General features: G+C 33.7%; 1 protein-coding gene across 3 annotated transcripts in view; it reads left to right on the forward strand.

The window, feature by feature from the left end:
• ADGB (androglobin) overlaps window positions 1-20,122 on the forward strand; it is a 99,210-nt gene that overhangs the window by 52,843 nt on the left and 26,245 nt on the right. For all 3 annotated transcript variants that reach the window (XR_013181398.1, XM_077175526.1, XM_077175527.1), the window contains 10 exons: window positions 364-427; window positions 2,049-2,151; window positions 3,307-3,439; window positions 4,924-5,038; window positions 6,467-6,634; window positions 8,595-8,733; window positions 14,167-14,361; window positions 15,771-15,864; window positions 17,428-17,562; window positions 18,364-18,517. Coding sequence is in view for 2 of the 3 variants with exons in the window: in XM_077175526.1 (XP_077031641.1) it covers window positions 364-427; window positions 2,049-2,151; window positions 3,307-3,439; window positions 4,924-5,038; window positions 6,467-6,634; window positions 8,595-8,733; window positions 14,167-14,361; window positions 15,771-15,864; window positions 17,428-17,562; window positions 18,364-18,517 (1,300 nt within the window). In the remaining variant the exon portion in view is untranslated. The remainder of the gene's footprint in view (window positions 1-363; window positions 428-2,048; window positions 2,152-3,306; window positions 3,440-4,923; window positions 5,039-6,466; window positions 6,635-8,594; window positions 8,734-14,166; window positions 14,362-15,770; window positions 15,865-17,427; window positions 17,563-18,363; window positions 18,518-20,122) is intronic.

Consider the following 20,122-nt stretch of genomic DNA (forward strand, 5'->3'; position numbering starts at 1 on the left):
TTGTATAAAACTTCATTCCAGTAATTTTTATGTGGGTATGGAAGTTTTAGAGTAATATTAGCATGTTACCATTTACAGGTTGAAAATAAACTAATTAGTGGGCTGACCTCCAATGGAAAAGTGTAGAAATGCAGCAAATATAAGAATTAATTTCAGCTGCTTTCTCTGGAGATTAAACTTATTCACCTTTATTATAACCAAAAGTGTTGAACCATTTTTGAGGAATAGCCATGACTCTGACTTGTGAAAGTAAAATAAATGTCTTGTGCTATGAAATAGGCATTTACCTAAACTATGTAATATCTGCTGATTATTTTCTTACGGTCATAAATATCTTATATTTCAATTTTATATTCTTCTTAGGAGGCTGTATGTTTTCCACAAACCAAATATATATGCTTATAATTATCAGAAGACAAGTTTTACGGTAAATGACTGTATTGTGCTTTCTTTTTCTTTTTAAAGTCTTACATAATTAGATAGTACATATAATCCTAAAGGATACTGGTAGAGCATACAGAACTGCTATTACTGAAAAATAATAATGCATTAAGATTACTGTAGTCAATACAAATGTATTTTTGCAAGAAAATATGTAGCATTATATATATGTGTTTAAGAAAAGGAAAAATGCTGTGGAAAGCTACTGCACAATAACAAAAAAATGGCTTATGTGAAGAAAAATGATAGTGAATCAGATCTCCAACACTCTTTATTTTGATTTAAAACTACCTCTTAACAATTTGATGCCTAAATTGAATTTAATGATGATCCAGCTACACAATCTGCTCTTCAATTCTCCTTCATCTTCCCCTGTTACCTAAAATCCAAACTGTGAGTATGTTTAGCATAACACTCCATTTTCTCTGTAAATGCTAAGTCTTTTTGCTATTTACAGCACCCTGCTGCGGGGATTTAGAAATACTCTCTAGTTACATTCGAATAATGGAATTTCTCTAAACCTGCCATTAGTTCATATTATCAGGAGGTTATTCAACATGCTTGGATATCCTGTCCCAGCTCCTATTTTATAGTGTATCTGAAGTGTAATTGTAGAGTACAAAAATGTAAACTCCAGGCGTGAAGTTCATGTAAAATCCTGTACTGAGAAGATTAACTACATGGATTAATGCTCCATAATTGCAGTACACCTGCAATTTCCCACCTCTCTGTAATCACATCACAAGAAATTTTCCTAATGACTGCACGATATACTTTTGTAAGCCATAATCAGCATTAAGACTGTGTAAGCCTGTGTGCTCTTGTGCCAAAAAAACCCCTCACCCTTTGCTGTAAAACCATTTCAATTTCTAACATTGAAAGAGATTATATGTTTACAGTATTAGGTAAATTCTGTATCATGCTTATAAAAGAACATTTTCATATTATGATAGGAAGATATATATACCCAAAAAATGGATTTATATAGCTCTGGAATATCCAGGAAGACCTGTACTGTAATAGTTCTGAAGAAAGAAGCTCATTCACCATAAGATTTTGAAGAATTACCAGGAGCAATAGAATCATTCTATAGTTTCTAATATTGGCATAGGAATAATGTATTAAAGTTAAGAGAGAAAGATTTTGTCCTCATAGAGATTTGTAGGAGAAAAACCCCTTTGTAAGGGAGGATCACTCATATCTACAAATTCAAAGAGTACTTATTTCTTTTAAGTTTTCTGTAATTAATTAGAATCAGAAAGTTGCAGCAAAACCCAAAATTTTTGGTCTTCTGTTAGTTATTGTTTGGCAGTTAAAAGTACTGCATTTTGGTACATATGACAGTATAATATAAAAGTAGATATATTCTCATGCAAAAAAAGTTCTGTTTCCTTTATTTCTTAAGTGAACACTATTTTACATGCAGCATGAGGCTCTGGGCTTAAATGACTTGTTCTGAAATTTGGAAGAAGTAGTGACAATTAATTGCTTACTTCCCATACCATACCTTAAGTCACCATATCTAAAATCTTACTCCTACTTTGTATAAGGCCAGTTGGACAGCATTAAGTGCAAGTGAATGAACAAATGTCCATTTTTCTATACAGTCTTCTGATGAGGAAGTCTTCTATTATTTGCTTGTGGACAGTGTGATGCCCAGTGAAATGCTGGTTAGCTTTTCTGCGTTAGTACACTGGTATGTCACTGAAGGTAAGGCCAACACACAGAAGTACATGTCAGTGTTGTGTTTTCCCATTCTTGAATATGCTTGTGCTGTTGTGTTTATCTGTTGTTTAATTGGGCAGTTTGAAAGTTTAGCAATAGTTTGAAATAGTCAAATTGGTTTTAAGGAATACACTAATATTCAAGCAATGCTTGATCATTATTTCATTGATGATGAGAATTTTCATGAAAGAATCCCTTTTCTGTTTGTTATAATTTGCTGGAAGCTTTTCATCTGTATATTTCTGGAATGGATTTTCTTGTGTTTCTTGTGGTTTCTTTTCTACAAATTCCATTCTTGCAAGCTACTTTATGCCTTAGCTGATCACAGTGCAGCAAAAACAGCAATATAACAAAAGTAATTTTCTGAAATTATTTTTAAACTGGTACACACTAAGCCCTCAAGTACCTTTAAGTTGGATTTTTCAAAACCTAAAAACTTGAATGATTTAAATAATAATTCCTTGTATTTCATTAAAAACATAGAATGGAATTCAGGAGAGTGATGGCATTTTATGGTAGTTGGCTTAGGTTAATCAGATATTTAAACACTTGACATGGATGTAATTTAATGCATCTAGAGTGGAGTAGAGAGAATTAAAAGCATGCTTCAAAAAAGCAAACTGACCATTCTGTTAAAATGATTAAACTGTAAGCTATAAATGCAAATAAATATAAATAATTATATTTATTTAATTAAATATTAAATAAATAGCCATATTTTTATGGCTATATACTTAATTTTCATGTGAACAGAGAGGATTTGTTTGGACTTTTACAGCAGCCTTAAGTGATTTGGAAGATGCCTGATGTGATACCCTAAGTTTTTAATAAGTACCTACTTTATTTCTTTAACACCATCTACGCTCTGTTCTACATAGCCTCTCAAGGCATCAGATGTAAACATCTTAGTAACACATTTTATAACCATTCTTTTCTATCAAATAGTACAAATAAGCCATGCTGTGTACCACCGATGCATTTTAAGTGACTGGTTTTTTCTGTGTTAGCAAAACCTAAATTAATATTTTAATGATTGTGAAGTAGGTGCAGATTCTGCACAGGTGTGTCTGAATTTTATTCACCCTCTCCATATTATGTGGGTAGTGTTTTGTTTTGTTTTGTTTTGTTTTCTTAACCTAGGTACTCAGCAAGAATGTTCAACAGGTGTGCTGAGGGTTGAATATTTCTCTTGGAAATCTGTGGCTCCTGGAGAAGTCGTGTTAAAAATGCAGACATCTGCAACCAAAGCTACTGTGGTAAATCTTCCTGTTGGGTATGTATGAGACTTCATTTCTGTCTTGACTCTTTAGTTAAGGCTTGAAATGATTGTTTACACAGTAACCCAGTAAAGTTTATTTTCTAAAACATAAGTTTTGGGAGTATCAGACTGGTTGATAGCTAGGATTTGGTAAGACTGCCAAATTACTGTGAATTTACCAATATTTTTATAACAATTCTGAGTTCTTTACTCTTACTTAGGATTATTTAACAAGAAAAATCACACTGACTTGCTAAAAAATATATTTAAATTCCTACAAATTCCTACTTAAAAGCATTTCTAACTAGAATGATTTGAAATATTCCCTGGAGTAGCAAGAAAAATGTAAGAATTAGCATTCTTAGTGGAACTGTAAAAGAATGATGCTACCATAGGTGGTTTCAATGGTTTTCTTGAAAAAGGATTTAAGAAACATGACAGGGGAAATTATTCATGAAGTCTTGCATATCTTACTTCCCATTCACATATTGCTTAATATGATTTTTTCTTTTTGCATGTAACTCTAAATATTCAGTGTGGGACATTGGCTGATTGTTTAAAATAAAGAAATAGATAAAAAGCAAGAGCCCTTGATATATTATTTTCTGAAAACCCTTCCAGGGAAACCAGGAAAATGACATCTTCATGTCCTGTCATAAGCATAATATTCCTGCCTAACTAACTGAGGCCTTCTACTTTCCCAAAAAGAGAAAATCATCGGTTAAAATTCAAAGAGATGAAACAAAATGTATTTTTAAAAATTAAGTAAGATGTCAAATAAATAGGCATAGAAAGAAAGTACACAATAGGCAAAGAAAAAAATAGACAACTCTAGCATACTGAAATTAAGTCAGATCTTTAATGGAGGTCTTTAATTGATTTGATTCAGACTAAAACTGGAATAGTTATTATTATGTTTATAGACTACATTCACATCTAGTTCTGGATTTACATGTATTTGCTCAGCGTAGTTCTAAAAGCTGTATCTCTCTGTACTGTAGGGGGGCCAAAAATGTGTATCTTTTGCATCTGTAAATATCAAAGCTAACAGAGTTACCATCAACTCAAATTTATAAGCTTCCCACCTTTGATTCTCTTTACTCCAGTCAGAGACAAAAGTCAGATTTAATTTACAAAAGGTGTGGGAGACAAATGGGCTTATTGAGCACTCCCCCATTTCATTCCAAAAGAGAAGTCACTTGATAAGCATGGAAGGTGTTCTCTTCCCACTGTCTGTTAGTGGCTAAGGAGCCTTTAAATTTCAGTCAAAAGAAGATGTAATTAAAAACTACCAGTGTGTCTGGGGGGCATGAACTCTCCTTTCTTGCTCTCATTGCTGAGTCTCTGGTTAACACATTGAAGGTGTGGCCTGGATAAGCTTCTTCACCTAAATACAATTCTGACAATGATATTACCAAATGCATGAAAGAAAAACCTTAAGAATTGTTGCAATTTAAAAAAAAAAAAAGTTGTTTGTTTGGGTTTTTTATTGATTTTAGGCGACACATCCTGCTCTTCACAGTAACTTGTCCCATAGGACACCACATTCAGCTGTGTACCATGGTGCCATGTGTCTTTGGAGAAGAGGATGCTGTGATGCCAGCTCTTCAGAAGGTGTGCATAATGACTAATCAAACATTGTGATAACAGTTTTTCTGACTATTAATTAAAGTGAAGTAGTATTGGATTTCCATTTAGAGTTATTATATTCAATGGTATAGTATTAATTTTAATATGAAATTGGTAAGGGCAAAAAAAAATGTGTTTTACAGCACAATAGGTACTAGATGTATAGTGCAAAAATTATTTTACATAAATATGTAAGTTAAAATGGGGTAGTATTGTGGTTTACATAGAAGTGCAGCATAAAATATGAAAAATGCTTTTGTTGAAATATATATGTCAGGGTAGGTATAACTCACTCTTTGAGGCATGTCATAAAATACATGTATAAATATTAATTAGTATTAAAAAGTACCTGCCTATTTAAATAAAACCTCACAACAGTGAAGTATGTTTAGTCCCATGAGATCACATATTACTCACCAGGTCTGAAAGCAGCTTTTATATGTAAAATGAGTCATTTAATCAAACAACTTTTCATAGCTGAGATAAGAGGCCCAGGGGAGAAATCACTACAGCTTTTGTTCTTCATTGTCCATAATCCAGACACCACTGTCATCCATATTTTCAAGGTTTCTCTAGCAAGCAGTAGGCCCAAATATTTGTTGAAGACCCTGAGGGGAGGGAATATATTTTCTAGAGAACATTTGTGCCAAAACGTTTTAAAAGGTGAGTGTAACAGCAAATTTACATAGCGGTATAGATTCTGGGTCCTAATAATAGATCCTAAAACAGCTTGTGCAAATCTATCATATTTATTGTGATAAAAAAGTTGAAATATAAGAAGTTGGATCATTAAAAATATCTTGTGGCTGTATTCTCTCCTTGCCTTCAATTTTTGGATGAAAAGGTATTTCTCATCAAGAAAATAAAGCAGAATTTTATCCTTGGGTTTTTCCTGTACTTTTTTTTGAAGCAGCTTCTTTGCAGGCTGTCATTTGCAGGAGAGTGTTCACATTCTTGCACAGAAATCCTGATGAAGATTATTGATGCTTTAGGCAGCATGTATTTGATCATTGCTTTCAGCAGGATACTAATGATAATTTGTCCTTCCATAACAGAAGATGCTGAGCACTTCAACTGACACTATTATCACTGCAGTAGAAAGTCTCTATTTGGGTCTTATTTTTGATTAAATTTCCTAGGACTAATGATAAAGGAAAAACAAAACAATGAATAGATATATCTTATGGTGCCTGTTATTTATTTCACTGGCTAAAATCAGTGAGAAATTGATACGCTTTTGAGTATCAGAGACATAATTGATTTTACAGTTTATAACATTAAGAACAACTGAATGAATTCCAAAAGTTTTGTAATTCATCAGAGAAAAAAATGCTTGTATTCTGTCATGGCCCAGAATGAAAACCAAAGAAAATCTTAAAATCTAACAATGGTTGGTTTATTCTCTTTCCTCAGGAGAGCTCTCGATTTATAGAACAGGGTACAGCTATACTGAGAGCTGTTGGAAATGTGATAAATAATTACAGCAGTAAGGATGAGCTTCCTAAAGCCTTGAAGGAATTGGAAGTAGCTTATTGTCCTCCTGGCCTCCAGGATGCTAAAAGAGCTGAAGAAAACATCAAGGTGAGCAAATAATTTGAACAAGTGCATATCTAAAAGCTACAGAAGCTTAATGTTGTCATTACCCTCTTCAAAACAATGCCTGTGCACTTGGCAAGGACCACCTGCATACTGTGAATATGGCATTCATTATAAAGTGTAAGCCCAAATTACATAACTTGCAACTGTATGATAATTATCTTTTTTTAAGAAGAGAAACCTCAATATGCACAGAGTAGCACATTCTAAATAGAGTCTATTTTTTGTTGATCTAGTTTAGCATACTTTGGGGCAGAAAGCATTAGCTGTGTTTATATGAAAACTTCATGTTGAATTTGAAAGATACTACCTGAAATGCAGAAAAGTCTAATGTTGGCTTTCTGTGCCTATTGTTGATGGAACAGGAAAACATTATTACGGTTTATATTTCTGAAGCAGTAATGAGTTCTTTCATTCACAGTATTCCAAGTTGGTTTTCTCTGTGTCTTGAAACTACACCATTCTTATTCAACTTTTCTGCTCTCTATGCACAATAAATTAAAGATACATAATGAAAACATTACACTTTTCTGTAGATCTCTATGGTATAGCTTTCCAATATTATAAAGAGATTGCAACAATCCATTTTTATAGAAGATACACTAGTCTTTATGTGTATGCAAATGTTGATCATATTGCTATAACTTGATTTTTCTAAAGTCAATATTTTATATATTCTAGATTCATTTATTTTCATCAAAGTACTAGAATGCTCATGCAGTTTGGACTGTTATGCATATATTAGAAGACTGAATAGAAAAAATGGTTTAATATTTTTTGTAATTACTGATATTAAAAATTAGAACACTAGCACTTTTATACACGGGCTGGACACCAGCTAAAATTCAGCACAATAACAGAATTAATAAAGAATTATTACAGGTACACCACTCATGAAAGAGGTAATTTACATGCCAAATCCACCAGGAAAAATAATTTCTTTGAACTCAGGAATGGAATAAACAAATTTTAAATGCAGGTGTTCATGTGAAGTATGTGCAAAACTTTGAGACCTTAAGAAAAATTCAGTAGTCATAAATACATATATTACTTAATTTCTCCTCCTCTCAGAAGACCAGTGTATAGCTGAAAAAAAAAAAAAGAAAGAAATTAGATAAATGAAAGGCACTGAGTTAACAGTGATTCTAGGATGAAAATATGGAAATTATCTGTCTTTAATACAAACAGTGAAAAATTGTTCTGAATACAAGAAAGGTTCTACTATATTCTTTCTTTCCTAGTTTTACAAATTTAAAAATAAATGAAATATTTATTAGTATTGAAATACATAAAATATGTTTCCAGAAAGCAGAAAAATCTGAAACTAAGGGCAATGAAACATAAAAATCTTGTCTTTTCCAGTAAGTTGTTACTATGTTCTTAAACTCAGATTATGAAACTAGTTCTGTAAAACACACTCTAAAATTCCCATCTACCAGGAGTGGGGGAGGAAAAGACTGGATTTCTGCTCTTTAAAGAGAATCAATATGTCAAAATATAAAAATAGAGCCAAATCTTCCCATGCTGTGGCATTTCCTAATCCTGAAAGCATTCCCATTAAGTTACCTGTCTCTATTCTGAAACCTCAAGTTTAGAACTCCCATTGTCATTATAGCAATTATATGTTCTTCTGTCTTCTAGTATGAGGCCATCAACCCTCTACACATAAACTAAGATGTTTCTGGGTGATAAACACACTGTATAATAAGTCCTATTTTCTTGTTTTTATAAGCCAGGCATGAAACAGGTTTTGTCTCTGTTGTTGTCTTGAAGCACTATAGTCCTACAGTTGGGGTTAATTTTCAGATACAGTATTTGTTAGAGAAGTTAAAGGTTTCATTTATACATGGTAAGAGAAGAGGGAAACAGGTTTTGAAACAATAATGAGAAGCAATGTAAATAAATCTTTATAAATGAATCATTATTTTCCTCTTTCTGATTTTAGATTTTCAACAATGCATTTTGGTTTTTGATTGAATATGTATCAGACAAGAAGGATCTTTACAGATATAAATTTGCCTTCAGGTCCTTTACTTTGGATTTTGAAATCACTAATATTTCTGGGGATGACATTGTGTTTTCAGGTAATGTATTGATATTGCTAATAACTTCAAATATCACTTCTGCCCATTCTTATTGTCATGAAGCCAACTCTTCTCTCTTCTTGTTTTTTCTTGCTTAAGTAGGCGCAATTAATTTTTAAGACTAAGACTTTTACTGTTGAAAGGACATCTGAGGCTCATCTCAGAACAGAAATGATCCTTTTCTTTGTTCCAGAAAGTCTGTTTACCCTTTGTTAATTTATAAAACTGCCCTTGGTCTTCTTTGAGTTGCATTTTTCAGTATTAACAAACATTAGCAAACATCTGCATTTTTTACCTGTTGTACTGCACCTCATCTCTTTCATTCAAATCATCAGCTGAAAAGACCTTAAATGCCTGTATTGTTCACAAAATGAGAGTGAAGGAAGGCTCAAGTTAGTACCTTCATTGAAAGTTCAGCTATTTCTTAGTGTTGGGTTGAGAGGTTTTTGTTTGTGTTTTTTTTTGGGGGGAGGGATATTTAAATTTTTGTTGTCTTGCTTGCTTGCTTGCTTGTTTTTTAAGCTTGTTATTTGGGAAATGACTGTGTTGGCTGGCTAATTGGCTGGCTAGTCATACCCATGTAGTGTGGAACTGGCTACAGCACCAACTGCCTCTTCTCCAGCCTGTGTCAGGGAGTGCTGTGTACCTGAACATACTCTGAGAGAAGCCATTGGAAGGCCAACATATTTATTACAATAAATATGGGATCATTCTCTTCCCACTGTTTCTTTGCTTCATTTTTTATGCAGGCTGGAGTTTTGCGCAGTTAGAATTAAGTTTGCCTGGCAACCAAATATATGGCTCTTTTCCATTTTAGGACTTATTTTTCAGTCTCTATAACTTTTTAATCTATTAATGTTAGCATCTAGTTTAACCATAAAAGCCTTATGTACTTGATTTCATATCAGAACAGAAAAATAATTTATCTGATTGATGGGAAGAGACGCGATCACCGTTTGAAGGCTTTTTATGGGTACTTAGCTTTTGCTTTGTCTATTGTGAACTTACAGAATAAAGTGTTTCTACTTGATCAAAAAAAAATGATACTAACTTCCTTTGATTACTCATTTATTCTGGAAAAGTAGTATAAAAAAAACTAAATTCAAATTTAAAGATATTTACACAAATATCTTTACTGACACAATGTTGTAATATTTTGTCCCTTTAAGAAAGCACTTATAAACACATATATTTGTCTCTCTTTACTGGGAACTTTCCTTTGAATCTCCTCTTATCTGAAGGTTATTCTTACTGTGAGGTACCAGGTATTTTTCAGAGAATTACATCCCATGACAAGAGTATGTTGCAAGGGTCAGCATATCGACATTTATCAAACCATTTAAAGTAAACAACACCTGTCACATTTTTTAAAGATTACTGTGCTACTGATTTCTGCATTCAAAAAAAAAACCCTTAAACACTTGTCAGCATTAGAAGACGTTTTTTAAATAGATTTGAATAATTAGCACAGTTGACAGGTTGTAACAAAGATCTCTTAAATTACTAAAGTATGAGATCCACTGTGACAGAATATTTTTTATGAGTTGGGCAGTGAATCAAAAAAGTGGAAAAAATATATGGAGAAAGAAAGTTCTGTTTCAGTTTTATTTCTTCCAGTGTCCAATATACCCTTTTAAACTATTTGCTTTTCTAAAATTAAATTACATGAGATCCCTATTGGACTGGAAAGGTAATTGTTTCCCCTTGGTTTTATTGATATTGGACATTTTTTGACCTTTATTTGCATTTTGCCCTGCTTAATAAAGATTGCTTTGGAGTAAATGCATGCTTTTGTTCAGGTTCCTTCCAGAAACATAAAGAAATAAAGCATAAACCAAGTGAACTGTCAGGGGAAAGAGGTAGATAGCAGGAAATACCAGTTGCAAAGCACATTGTAGAAAGGCCTAGAAGGATTGGCATCAGCTGAATGCCCTGCCCTCACATTAGCTCTCCTGCATTGTCAGGTTGGTTGCTCAAATCTTGTCAAGACCTGAGGCTGTAACCTTTTGGAACCTGACAGACATCAGTGTAAACTACCATAACAGATGAATAAAATATTTTTGTCATCTGGGTCTGCAAGTATATCAGGTCAAATCTGAGCTTTTTTTTGAAATAGCACCTCCATTTTATATTGGCATATTCATTTTTCACTGTGTGCTTAATTAATCTCAAGATTTAGCAAGGGCAAAGAAATTATGGTTTACTGCAGTTAGTGGTCATGGCTGCAGAGGTTTCTGAGAAGCCATCCTGAAAATGATCTATTCATATCTATTTGACTGCCAAGTGTCATCCATCTTGGAGCAATTAGCAGAAGAGCCACCAGACACAAGTGGAAGACCATGTCATGTGAACATTGAAAAAAACATGGAAGCATCTGAAGCTGAGTGCTTCCCCATGGCATGGTTCTTCTGTTGTATTCTGGGAGGAGAGTGAATAAAGGGGCCCTGCAGAACTTTGGGCAATCATGAGGTAGTGAATTTACAGAGGTATGTGATGTTTCCTGGGAAAGGAAGCATATCAGAATGCCTGCCTGCTCTCTGTTGCACATTTTCTTTTTTTACCTTGTCCAGGTTTCATTGGGCCCAGTATTGAACCAGTGGAGTCAGTGGAGGTCTGTGGCACTGATTTTCAAGAGTCTCAAACACTTAACAGTCATTTAGGCACATTTCAGGGGCTACATTTCTTTCTCGTGGATAAATTCCAATTTTAAAGTTAGAAGTGGAGTGCCCTTTGTGTACAGTTCTCTTAAAACCTTCTGGTCTGAAATTTTATCTAGAAGTCAAGCTGTTCACTATAAGCTTATCTTGACTGTGAAACTGTATTTGGAAAGTCCTGCTCAGTTCTTTTTCAGAACAAGCTTCTCTCTCCTCCAGAAACATAGGTTAAGATGATTGATTATTTGGTTGTGTTGTGTTGCATTGTGTGAATGAAAAGAGAATTCTGAACATTCGTTTCTTCTTGCACTTTGGATTTGAACTGGAGTTCTAATAAGGGGTGAGGAAAAGTTTGAAACTATTTGGCTGAATATGTAAAATGCCTCTTGAGTACATGCAAAATACTTCTTTTTCAAAAAATCATTTCTACATTGCCTCCAGGAACTGCAGTGATTTTATGGGGAACAGTGCCTTGCTAGGCTGCTTTGAAAGTTTCAGTCTTATTATTAGCACAGTGTCTTCTGATTAACAGCTGAGGTGTATCAGAGATTTTTGACAAATCTGTTTCCAATCATAATGTCAAATTTGAAATATCCATTAGTTCAATACTGATGGACTTAAAGCATTCACTAGCTCAAGACTGATTGATTAAAAGTATTTCACAACATACATTTCTCTGCTTACAAGAAAAAATATTAAGAAATGTTAAGTTAAAAAAGCCTTGAAAGATCAGAATATTTAAGACCTCATTATTTTGCCTTAAATGTTGCAAAAAATTTTTTTGTTCTTATGATGTTGTTTAAAAAATTAGAACAAAAAGAACCTCCTTATGAATATAGGAATATATACTCAATTTTTGGGTTTTGGCCTGGTCTGTGGTAACTTCTAAAATTTTCTATAAAAAGAATTTATTTCTGTGTGACAGTCCATATAAATTTTTTATATTTGAGTTTTCAGAAACAGTTTAACATTTAACTAACTTACTGTATATCCATATATTGTTTCTCCTCACAAATGAAATGTTTTATTTCTAGAGTTATAGGTATTTACTTCTAGTTATGGGATCTACTTGGCATCTTTAGTGGATGACTTTTTTAGCTGGTTCACAGGGCAACACCACACCAATACCTTTTGTATTTACTTTTCTATATTGTTGATTCCTGCTCCATGTTAGAATATTCTTATCTATTAGGTCAATCTGTGTGTATGTGTGCTCATATATATACAACTGTTTTTACAATACATTATTTTGCCTTATATGAGGAATGTATGCTCTGCAGCAGAATTCATTTTTCTGAGCCAAAGCATGAGCTGAAAATCGAAGTCTATTTCCTTTCCATGAAGAGAATGACTAGTGAGGTCAGAAGTCATCTTGCCACTGGGTTATTTAATTGTAAAATAGATGAGTTTGTAGATTGAACAAATTCACTTTGAAGTGTGTTACAGCGATGAATGAATGGAAGAGCCAAAACCTTTCTGGAGATGCTCAGACAGGACACATCTTAGAACATGTCAAATTCCAGTTGGATATTAGGGAAACTTTTTTCAGCATGAGACTAGTCAAAAGCTGGAAAAGAATGCCCACTTAAATTATGGAGTCTCCATTGTTATGGAAGTATTAAAAAACGGACTGGACGTTTATTCAAGAACAGGAGCAACCTGGTCTAAATTCGTCTGGCTTTGTAAATGGGATTGGACCAGATGGCCTTCAGTGGTACACTCAAGTCTGTATTCTGTGATTGATTATATGTTTCTGTTTTATAAAAGTGGCTGTGCCATTCATAGTGTTGACTTCTAATGAGGTTTCTTCTGAAGTGGGGTTGTGTAATCTTCCAGTCCCCAAGCATTAAAGAGGCTTTCTAGGGTATGAAAATACAATACTGACAAGAAATGATGGTTTGAGAACACAGCCAGATTTAGCAATATTGAGTAAAAGTGATTAGATTGAAATGTGTGATCTGGCTGATGAAGGCAATATCTAAAGACAGCTTGCTTGCCTGCAATGTTGTCTACATTTTTCAAGCAGATTCCACTTCTCCTTTTGTTTGTTGGTACTTCCTTTTACAGCACTGTTTCCTTCCTATCACACTGCCTTGCTCCCTTATGTGTGCAGTTCCAAACTACCCCTCTGGCATTGACCCCTTGGAGTGCTGCTCCCACACCCTTCCCTAAGTCCTGGTTCTGATGGTTCCCAGAATGCTAATTTCTATGCAAGAATGCCTTCAAAGACCTCATTGCTAACCTGTCAGAACCCACTGATTCCTGTTGCACGTCAAAACTCCTTGATAACATACAGTCCGATATATGAGCTCTCCCTTTTATCATAGATCTTACCCTTATTCCATGGCTCCTTCAAAACATTAAAAAAAAATGTTTTGAACAACACTGGTGTTGAAATTATTACTTAATAAAATTATCAGATTGAGAGGGAAAAGTAATTAAAATCTTGTGAAGCCCTTTAGAGCTGTGTACAGACTCAGACTCTAGTGTATCCTCTGCATTCATGATTGGAAGAATATTTTGAAACTACAGTAAGAGATGTGATTTTAAAAAATGCCCTACAATAGCTGTCCATGAAGAGAAAAAATTAAGTTATTTGATATTTGTAACTAGCAAAGTAGCTGAAATTTTGACTGTGTAATTATACAGTATATTTTCTCCAACTTATGATAAAAAAATACAAGACTGATATTTCCATCATACATGATTTATGCTTGAAATCACTCTCTTGCTGTTTTGTGTTTATTTGTTTGTTTTTTATTTTTTAAATTTGTTTCAGAAAGCAACAAGAACAGGACTTCCAGCTTAGTTGATGTTACTCATTCTTCCAATCCTTCAGAGATCAGTGAGGAGAAATCCCTCAGTAGTTGTGAGAATCGAACTCCCACATCTGAAGAAGAAGCAGCAGCTCTCAAAATTCAAGCCATCTGGCGAGGGACCTATATTAGGAAAATACTGAAGAGCAGAGAACCAGGTGTGTCATTTATAAATGCCTTTCAAAAATGTTTCATGCTTCATCTTATTAAAATCTTCACTGTTAAGAGTTTCTTACTAATTAATATCTAGGTAAAATTAACTGAAACTAATGAAATAGAACTTGTAGTTCTCTTAAGTATTCCTAACCACTCAGTTAGCACATATGATACTAAAAAGTATATGAAAGATACACCCCCCCTAGATTTGCATAGATACCAAACCAGAATTTGAGAATTTGTAATAATGTAGATTTAGGTCAGAGCTGGGATAAATGTTAAGGGTTTTTTTTCTGGAAATGTAAAGGAAATCATACAAGAACCTAAGCATCATAATGAGCAGTCAGTGGAACAACACAGTACCAAAGCCTGATGCTGTCCTCCAAAGATACTGTACTGATACTATCCATCATTCTTGTGCATATAGGTAGAGGAATCTTGCATAGCAGTTTAGGACTTGTAGCATATTTCCTATTCAGCGATTCTATTACCTCAGCTGGAATACTGTGTCCAAGTACAGTATCCAGGGCCCAGGAAGAAAGAACAAATTCAAAAGATAGAAAGATAACAACCACAAAATTCTGAGTAAAGTTGCAAAGATCATTGAATATAGGCCTTGTACTTATAGGTTGTTAGTTTGTCATTTCAGAAAGACCAGATAAGAAAAGACTTTGCTAGAATTTTTAAGTACTCACAGGAGGAAAGGAATTTCATAGTAGCAGTCTCTTAGGCTGATATCCAAAGGTTAACAAGAAGATCCTTAGTCCGACATTCAAAGTTTGTGGCTTGAATCCACACACATTTAGGTTAGAAAAAGTGATATTTATTTTTAAAAAGATAAGGTATTTATTGGAATAAACCAAGATTTGTATTGTACTACTGAAAACTTTCAAATCAGTCTAGTCTTCATCTGTATTCCATGTATAGAAGCCGACACCTTGAGATGACATCTCATCCTGTTATGTGAGTTATCCAACATGGATGGGGTGAATTACCCATTAGAGCTGCCCAATTCTTTTCCTGTTAGCTACACAAATAGTTTAGATGCATCCCTACCCCTTTCTGGTATCTGCAAATGAAAGTTGCTGGCAGTTAAATAGAATTTTCTCTGAAGACAGAGATTGCCAAATATCACTGCAACATGTTACAGTGAAAAAACCGTAAATTGGAGAAAATATTGATCACATAATTTCTGCAGCTGTAGGTGTGCCTAAAAGTACAAAGATGGTGATGAATGGAAAATACTCTGTCAAAGGAAAAAACAGTTTTGAGCTCAGTGAGACTTCTGTAAAACTCCAAATAAATAAGGCAGTTGACTTGTATAAGTCATATTTTTCAGAAGTATTTGGCAGGTGTAAATTTAGAACAATACAAAATTGTTATATTTCATAACTTATTTTATTATCTCTAGGTACTAAAGAAAACACTGATGTTGAAGAAACTTTGAAAAACCTGTGGACTATGATTGAGTTAAATTTTGAAGAGTGTGCTGTAATGTTGTTAAGGTAATCATGCAAAAAATTAAACTATTTTATTGTAGGCAGTTGTCATAAACTGTTTTTTCACAAAATAAGCATGGTAAGAGCATTATTAGTGTCAAAATTACAAAACCCTGATGGAAGGGATAAAATATTTTTTACTAAATATATGCTATGCCTAATTCTGTGTACCCTACATGAGTAAAATCTAATTTTTAGATATGTCACAGATTCTTTCTGATTTTTTTTTGTCTAAAATATTACCTTTTGCATGTATTTAATTTTTTTAGTATTTGGTAGGCTGCTCAATAAGTATAGATCTGATACGGATTCCTTAGTTAAACAGTTAACCAGTTAATTTAAGGATTTTTTTTTATTTGTGCTATCTGTTAAGCAATCATGATTGACAGTAGAAAGAAGATAGCTCTGCTATGTAATTGTCCATAGTTTATTATCTCAATGGGACATTTTTGTCTCACTTGCTTGAAGTAGATGTATTTCTAGGTAGTAGAAATGTAGTAGGTGTATTTCTATGCTTTCCCTGATATTTTATTAGAGCTTTTGGAAAGGTGTCTATTCTAATTTCAACAGTGTTCATTAAGTCATTTTGAAGCCTAACACTCTCTGGGGATCACATATTTCCATTAAGTCCTCCAAAAATCTCTCTGCAAGTGTTCACACAACTGATCTAGCAGTAAATCAGTTCTTCCAGGGGTGAGGAGTGAAAACTGGCAATAATTACTGCCTGTGGATGTAAATCCTCATTCCTTATAACCAGCAATTTGAGCAGCACTCACACCAGGTATAATTTCATATCACCTTTTAGTGTTTCTAATTTTGTAAAACCTGTGTACATTGGTAGGATCAAGACTTTGCAACCACAACCTTGTTCCAAATGTTAGCCTTCCATTTTAGCTTTGTAGCATTTCTACATCAGCAAAGATGAGATGCAGTTTTTAGTCTGCCTTCAAACTTATAAAACTTGTGGGGTTCATAGGCATTGTCCTAAAGGATACATTTGAGTGTTAAAATCATGCTAAGGTGCTTGTGCTTAATTTTTTTAACAGCTGAGAGATTTCTATTTAACATAACCATCTAGCACCTTGGCCAATAAGTTTTGTTTTATTACTTTATTGTTCCAGAATGTTTTAAAACTAAATGAAGAGATTTTAATATCCTAATGATTCTACAGCTTTAGGATTACAACTTAATATAAAGAAAGTGAAGTTATGCTAACTGATATTTATTAAAAAAAAAAAAAGAAAGAGGTAAAGTTTTGTAGAAGCCATAACATCTTGGGATATTAGAAGCAGCTACAGTCACATGTAAACTGATGGATAGAAATATGTGTATATATTTGCCATGAGGTCTGAAAGAACTGATCCCTCCATGATTTTTTTATTTAAGAGTGAACAACTACTAGTGAAACATTAGTAGCACATTTTATGTTGTTGTTTTACATTCATGCACAGAGTAGTGTTCTTCATGATCAGCATTAAGTAAAAGTCAGTATATATATATATATATATATATATATATATATGCCATCCTGATTAGATTGAAGTCTTTATCTTGTTTTCTGCTTTCCAGAGAAATATTTAAAAGAAACTTTAATTCAGTTGAAAAGTTTCCTTGTTATGACGATGAATCATGTAAGATGTATTTCACTGACTATGCAGTAACATATACTGATCAACCACCAAATGCCTGGTTTCTAGTTTTCAGGTGAGTTTCACAAAGTCCTATACAACTCTTATGGGGGAGTAGTATTGATACACTCTGGTTTTTCACTAACCTGCTTAAAAACTTACTTATCTGTCTGCTTTCCTTAAATTCTGGCATGTACTTGTTCTGGCTTTGGCTGGAACAAAGTTCATTTTCTTCTTAATTTCTTCATTTTCTTCCTAGTAGCTGGTAGAGTGCAGTGTATTTGGATTTAGTGTGATAACAATATTGATAGCCCACTGATGTTTTGGTTGTTGAGTGCATACCCCAAGTCAAGGACTTTTCAATGTCTCACGCTCTGACGGTGAGGAGGTGCACAAAAATCTGGGAGAAAACACAGCCAGGACAGCTGTTCTGAAGTGGCCAAAGGGATGTTCCATACCAGAGAATGTCTTGTTTAGTATATAAACTGGGGGAGAATTACCTGGAAGGGGGCTGATCACTGCGCAGGAACAGGCTGGCCACTTGTCAGTGAGTGGCGACCAATTGTATTGAGCATCATTCATTTCTTTGGGTTCTGTTACTCTCTCTCCCTCTCCTAATCATTAAAAATATTCATATTATTAGAATATTTATTATTATATATTTTTTCATATTGTTAAACTGTCCTTAGCACATGAGATTTGTGTTTTCTTTCCGATTCTTTCCCTCAGGTATGTTGGGTGTGGGGAGTGTGTGAGCAGCTGCATTGTACTTAATTGCTGGCCGGGGTTAAATCCTGGCAATATTTTTTGCTTTGTATTGCATATATCCTTTTATTTGGGAAAATAACTTTAATATAATTTAATTTTTCTTTTTTAGAGAAATATTTATTGTCCCAGAAGACATGTTTATATTGACAAAGGTGTTTACCACTATCCCTTTCTGTAGACTTCATGTTCTTGATAATGACACACTCGAGGAAATGCCACATGCCTTTTTCAAAGTGGCACCTCATGTTTATCCCAAAAATAAGGTAAATGCAAGAAGTTGTTGTGAAAAGTACAATTTTTAAAATAATAAACAATGCCCAAATTCTATGGAGAGTTTTAGATATGTCATAGTGTTAGTAGTGTTCTACTTAAAAGCACACCCTTATTTATTAGCAAGTTTGAACAGAGACCACTCTTGATCTGCTTCTGTGCTGAATATTTATTAGTAAACTTTTGATTATTTTCTCCTCTGTACTCTTTCCAGCTGCTGTTGTTTTGGGGGTTTTTCCTGTTTATCGTGCATAACACTGAGCACAGTAAACTTTGTGCCAATGTTTAACTTGTGGCCATAAAAAGTTTGAATAAGAAATGATAAAGGTACATATTTTCTTCCCAAGGGTAGAGCACAGTAGCCCTAGTGATTCTGTCAATTACTGATGAAAATGGCCCTTTTCATTGGATTCCTCCTCTTCCCTATTGAAGAAGCCCTCTCTTAAACCCTCTCAAATCCACAGTTTTGTTATTGTTTGTTAAACTAATGGTTGATATTTTGTAATATTAAATGTGGTTAGTAGCAGTAAAGAGTGATTTTTAGAGTATTAAAACAGAATTGTGCAGGCATGCTGTATTTTTTTACTTGTTCTTATTGCATTTCTCAGTCACTGAGCTCTTGTGTTCCACAGTAAGGATATAGCTGCATGCTCTCCAATTTAGCTTGTTTCTTCCTATTTCCAAATAGTTGATTATTGTTTCAGTGGAGCTGCACATGCTTTTGAAAGTTCTATCGATGCTTTGACAAGACATTTTGCAGTTAGTAAACACAGAATACAATGGTATTACTTTAATCTGTTACATTTTTTTTGTAACAATATTTTGTTAAAAATAGTCAACAATGTAGTACATCAAGCAAGAAATTATTCAGTATGCTTGAATTCTTAAATGTCAGTATTATTACATAAAAATTCATTTTTGGAAAAAAATACACCCACCAGTTCTGCTTCCAAACTATGACTCAGCAATTTACAACAGAGATAAAAAGGAATTCTGTCAACAGATACTGTTACTCTGCTGCAGAGACACTTCTGGAACACGTTAAAGTTCATTTCAGAATGATTGACAATGAAGATAAAATCTGTACACTAGCAATAAAGTCTGTCTTCTTTTTGCAGTCTTTCCAACCTAGATGGAAACTGGGTACTTGCTTAGCATTATTTGGATTTTTTTGTGCTGCATTAAAGTGTTTTTTTAGTGTTTTTTTTTCCTACTGCTGGATACAGTTGAATTTGTTTTAGTTCTTGGTATTTTTTTAAATTATACTCTCTGTATTATTCACAAGTCTTTTGAACAGACTGTAGAAAAGGATAGAGATAAGCACTCAAGCTTCAGCTGACCTACATAGATAAGAGTTTAAGAGATCATCACTACCACCATATTTAGTCTAGAAAATAGAAGTCTATTTGAGCAAGGACACTGCTCAGATATTTCTTTTGACTAGACATAGAAGGATGTAAGGGATTCATCTTACTTTGCCATAAAGTTAATTTGGGTGGTATATTAGAAAACAATCCTTTCTGATTCTAGAGATAGTGAATTGTAACAAGGTATCTAAGTAAGTAGTAAAACCTCTTGAAGGTTATTTACAAAAGAGA

The sequence above is a fragment of the Agelaius phoeniceus genome, chromosome 3, assembly GCF_051311805.1.
Source record: "Agelaius phoeniceus isolate bAgePho1 chromosome 3, bAgePho1.hap1, whole genome shotgun sequence".
Lineage (NCBI taxonomy): Eukaryota > Metazoa > Chordata > Aves > Passeriformes > Icteridae > Agelaius > Agelaius phoeniceus.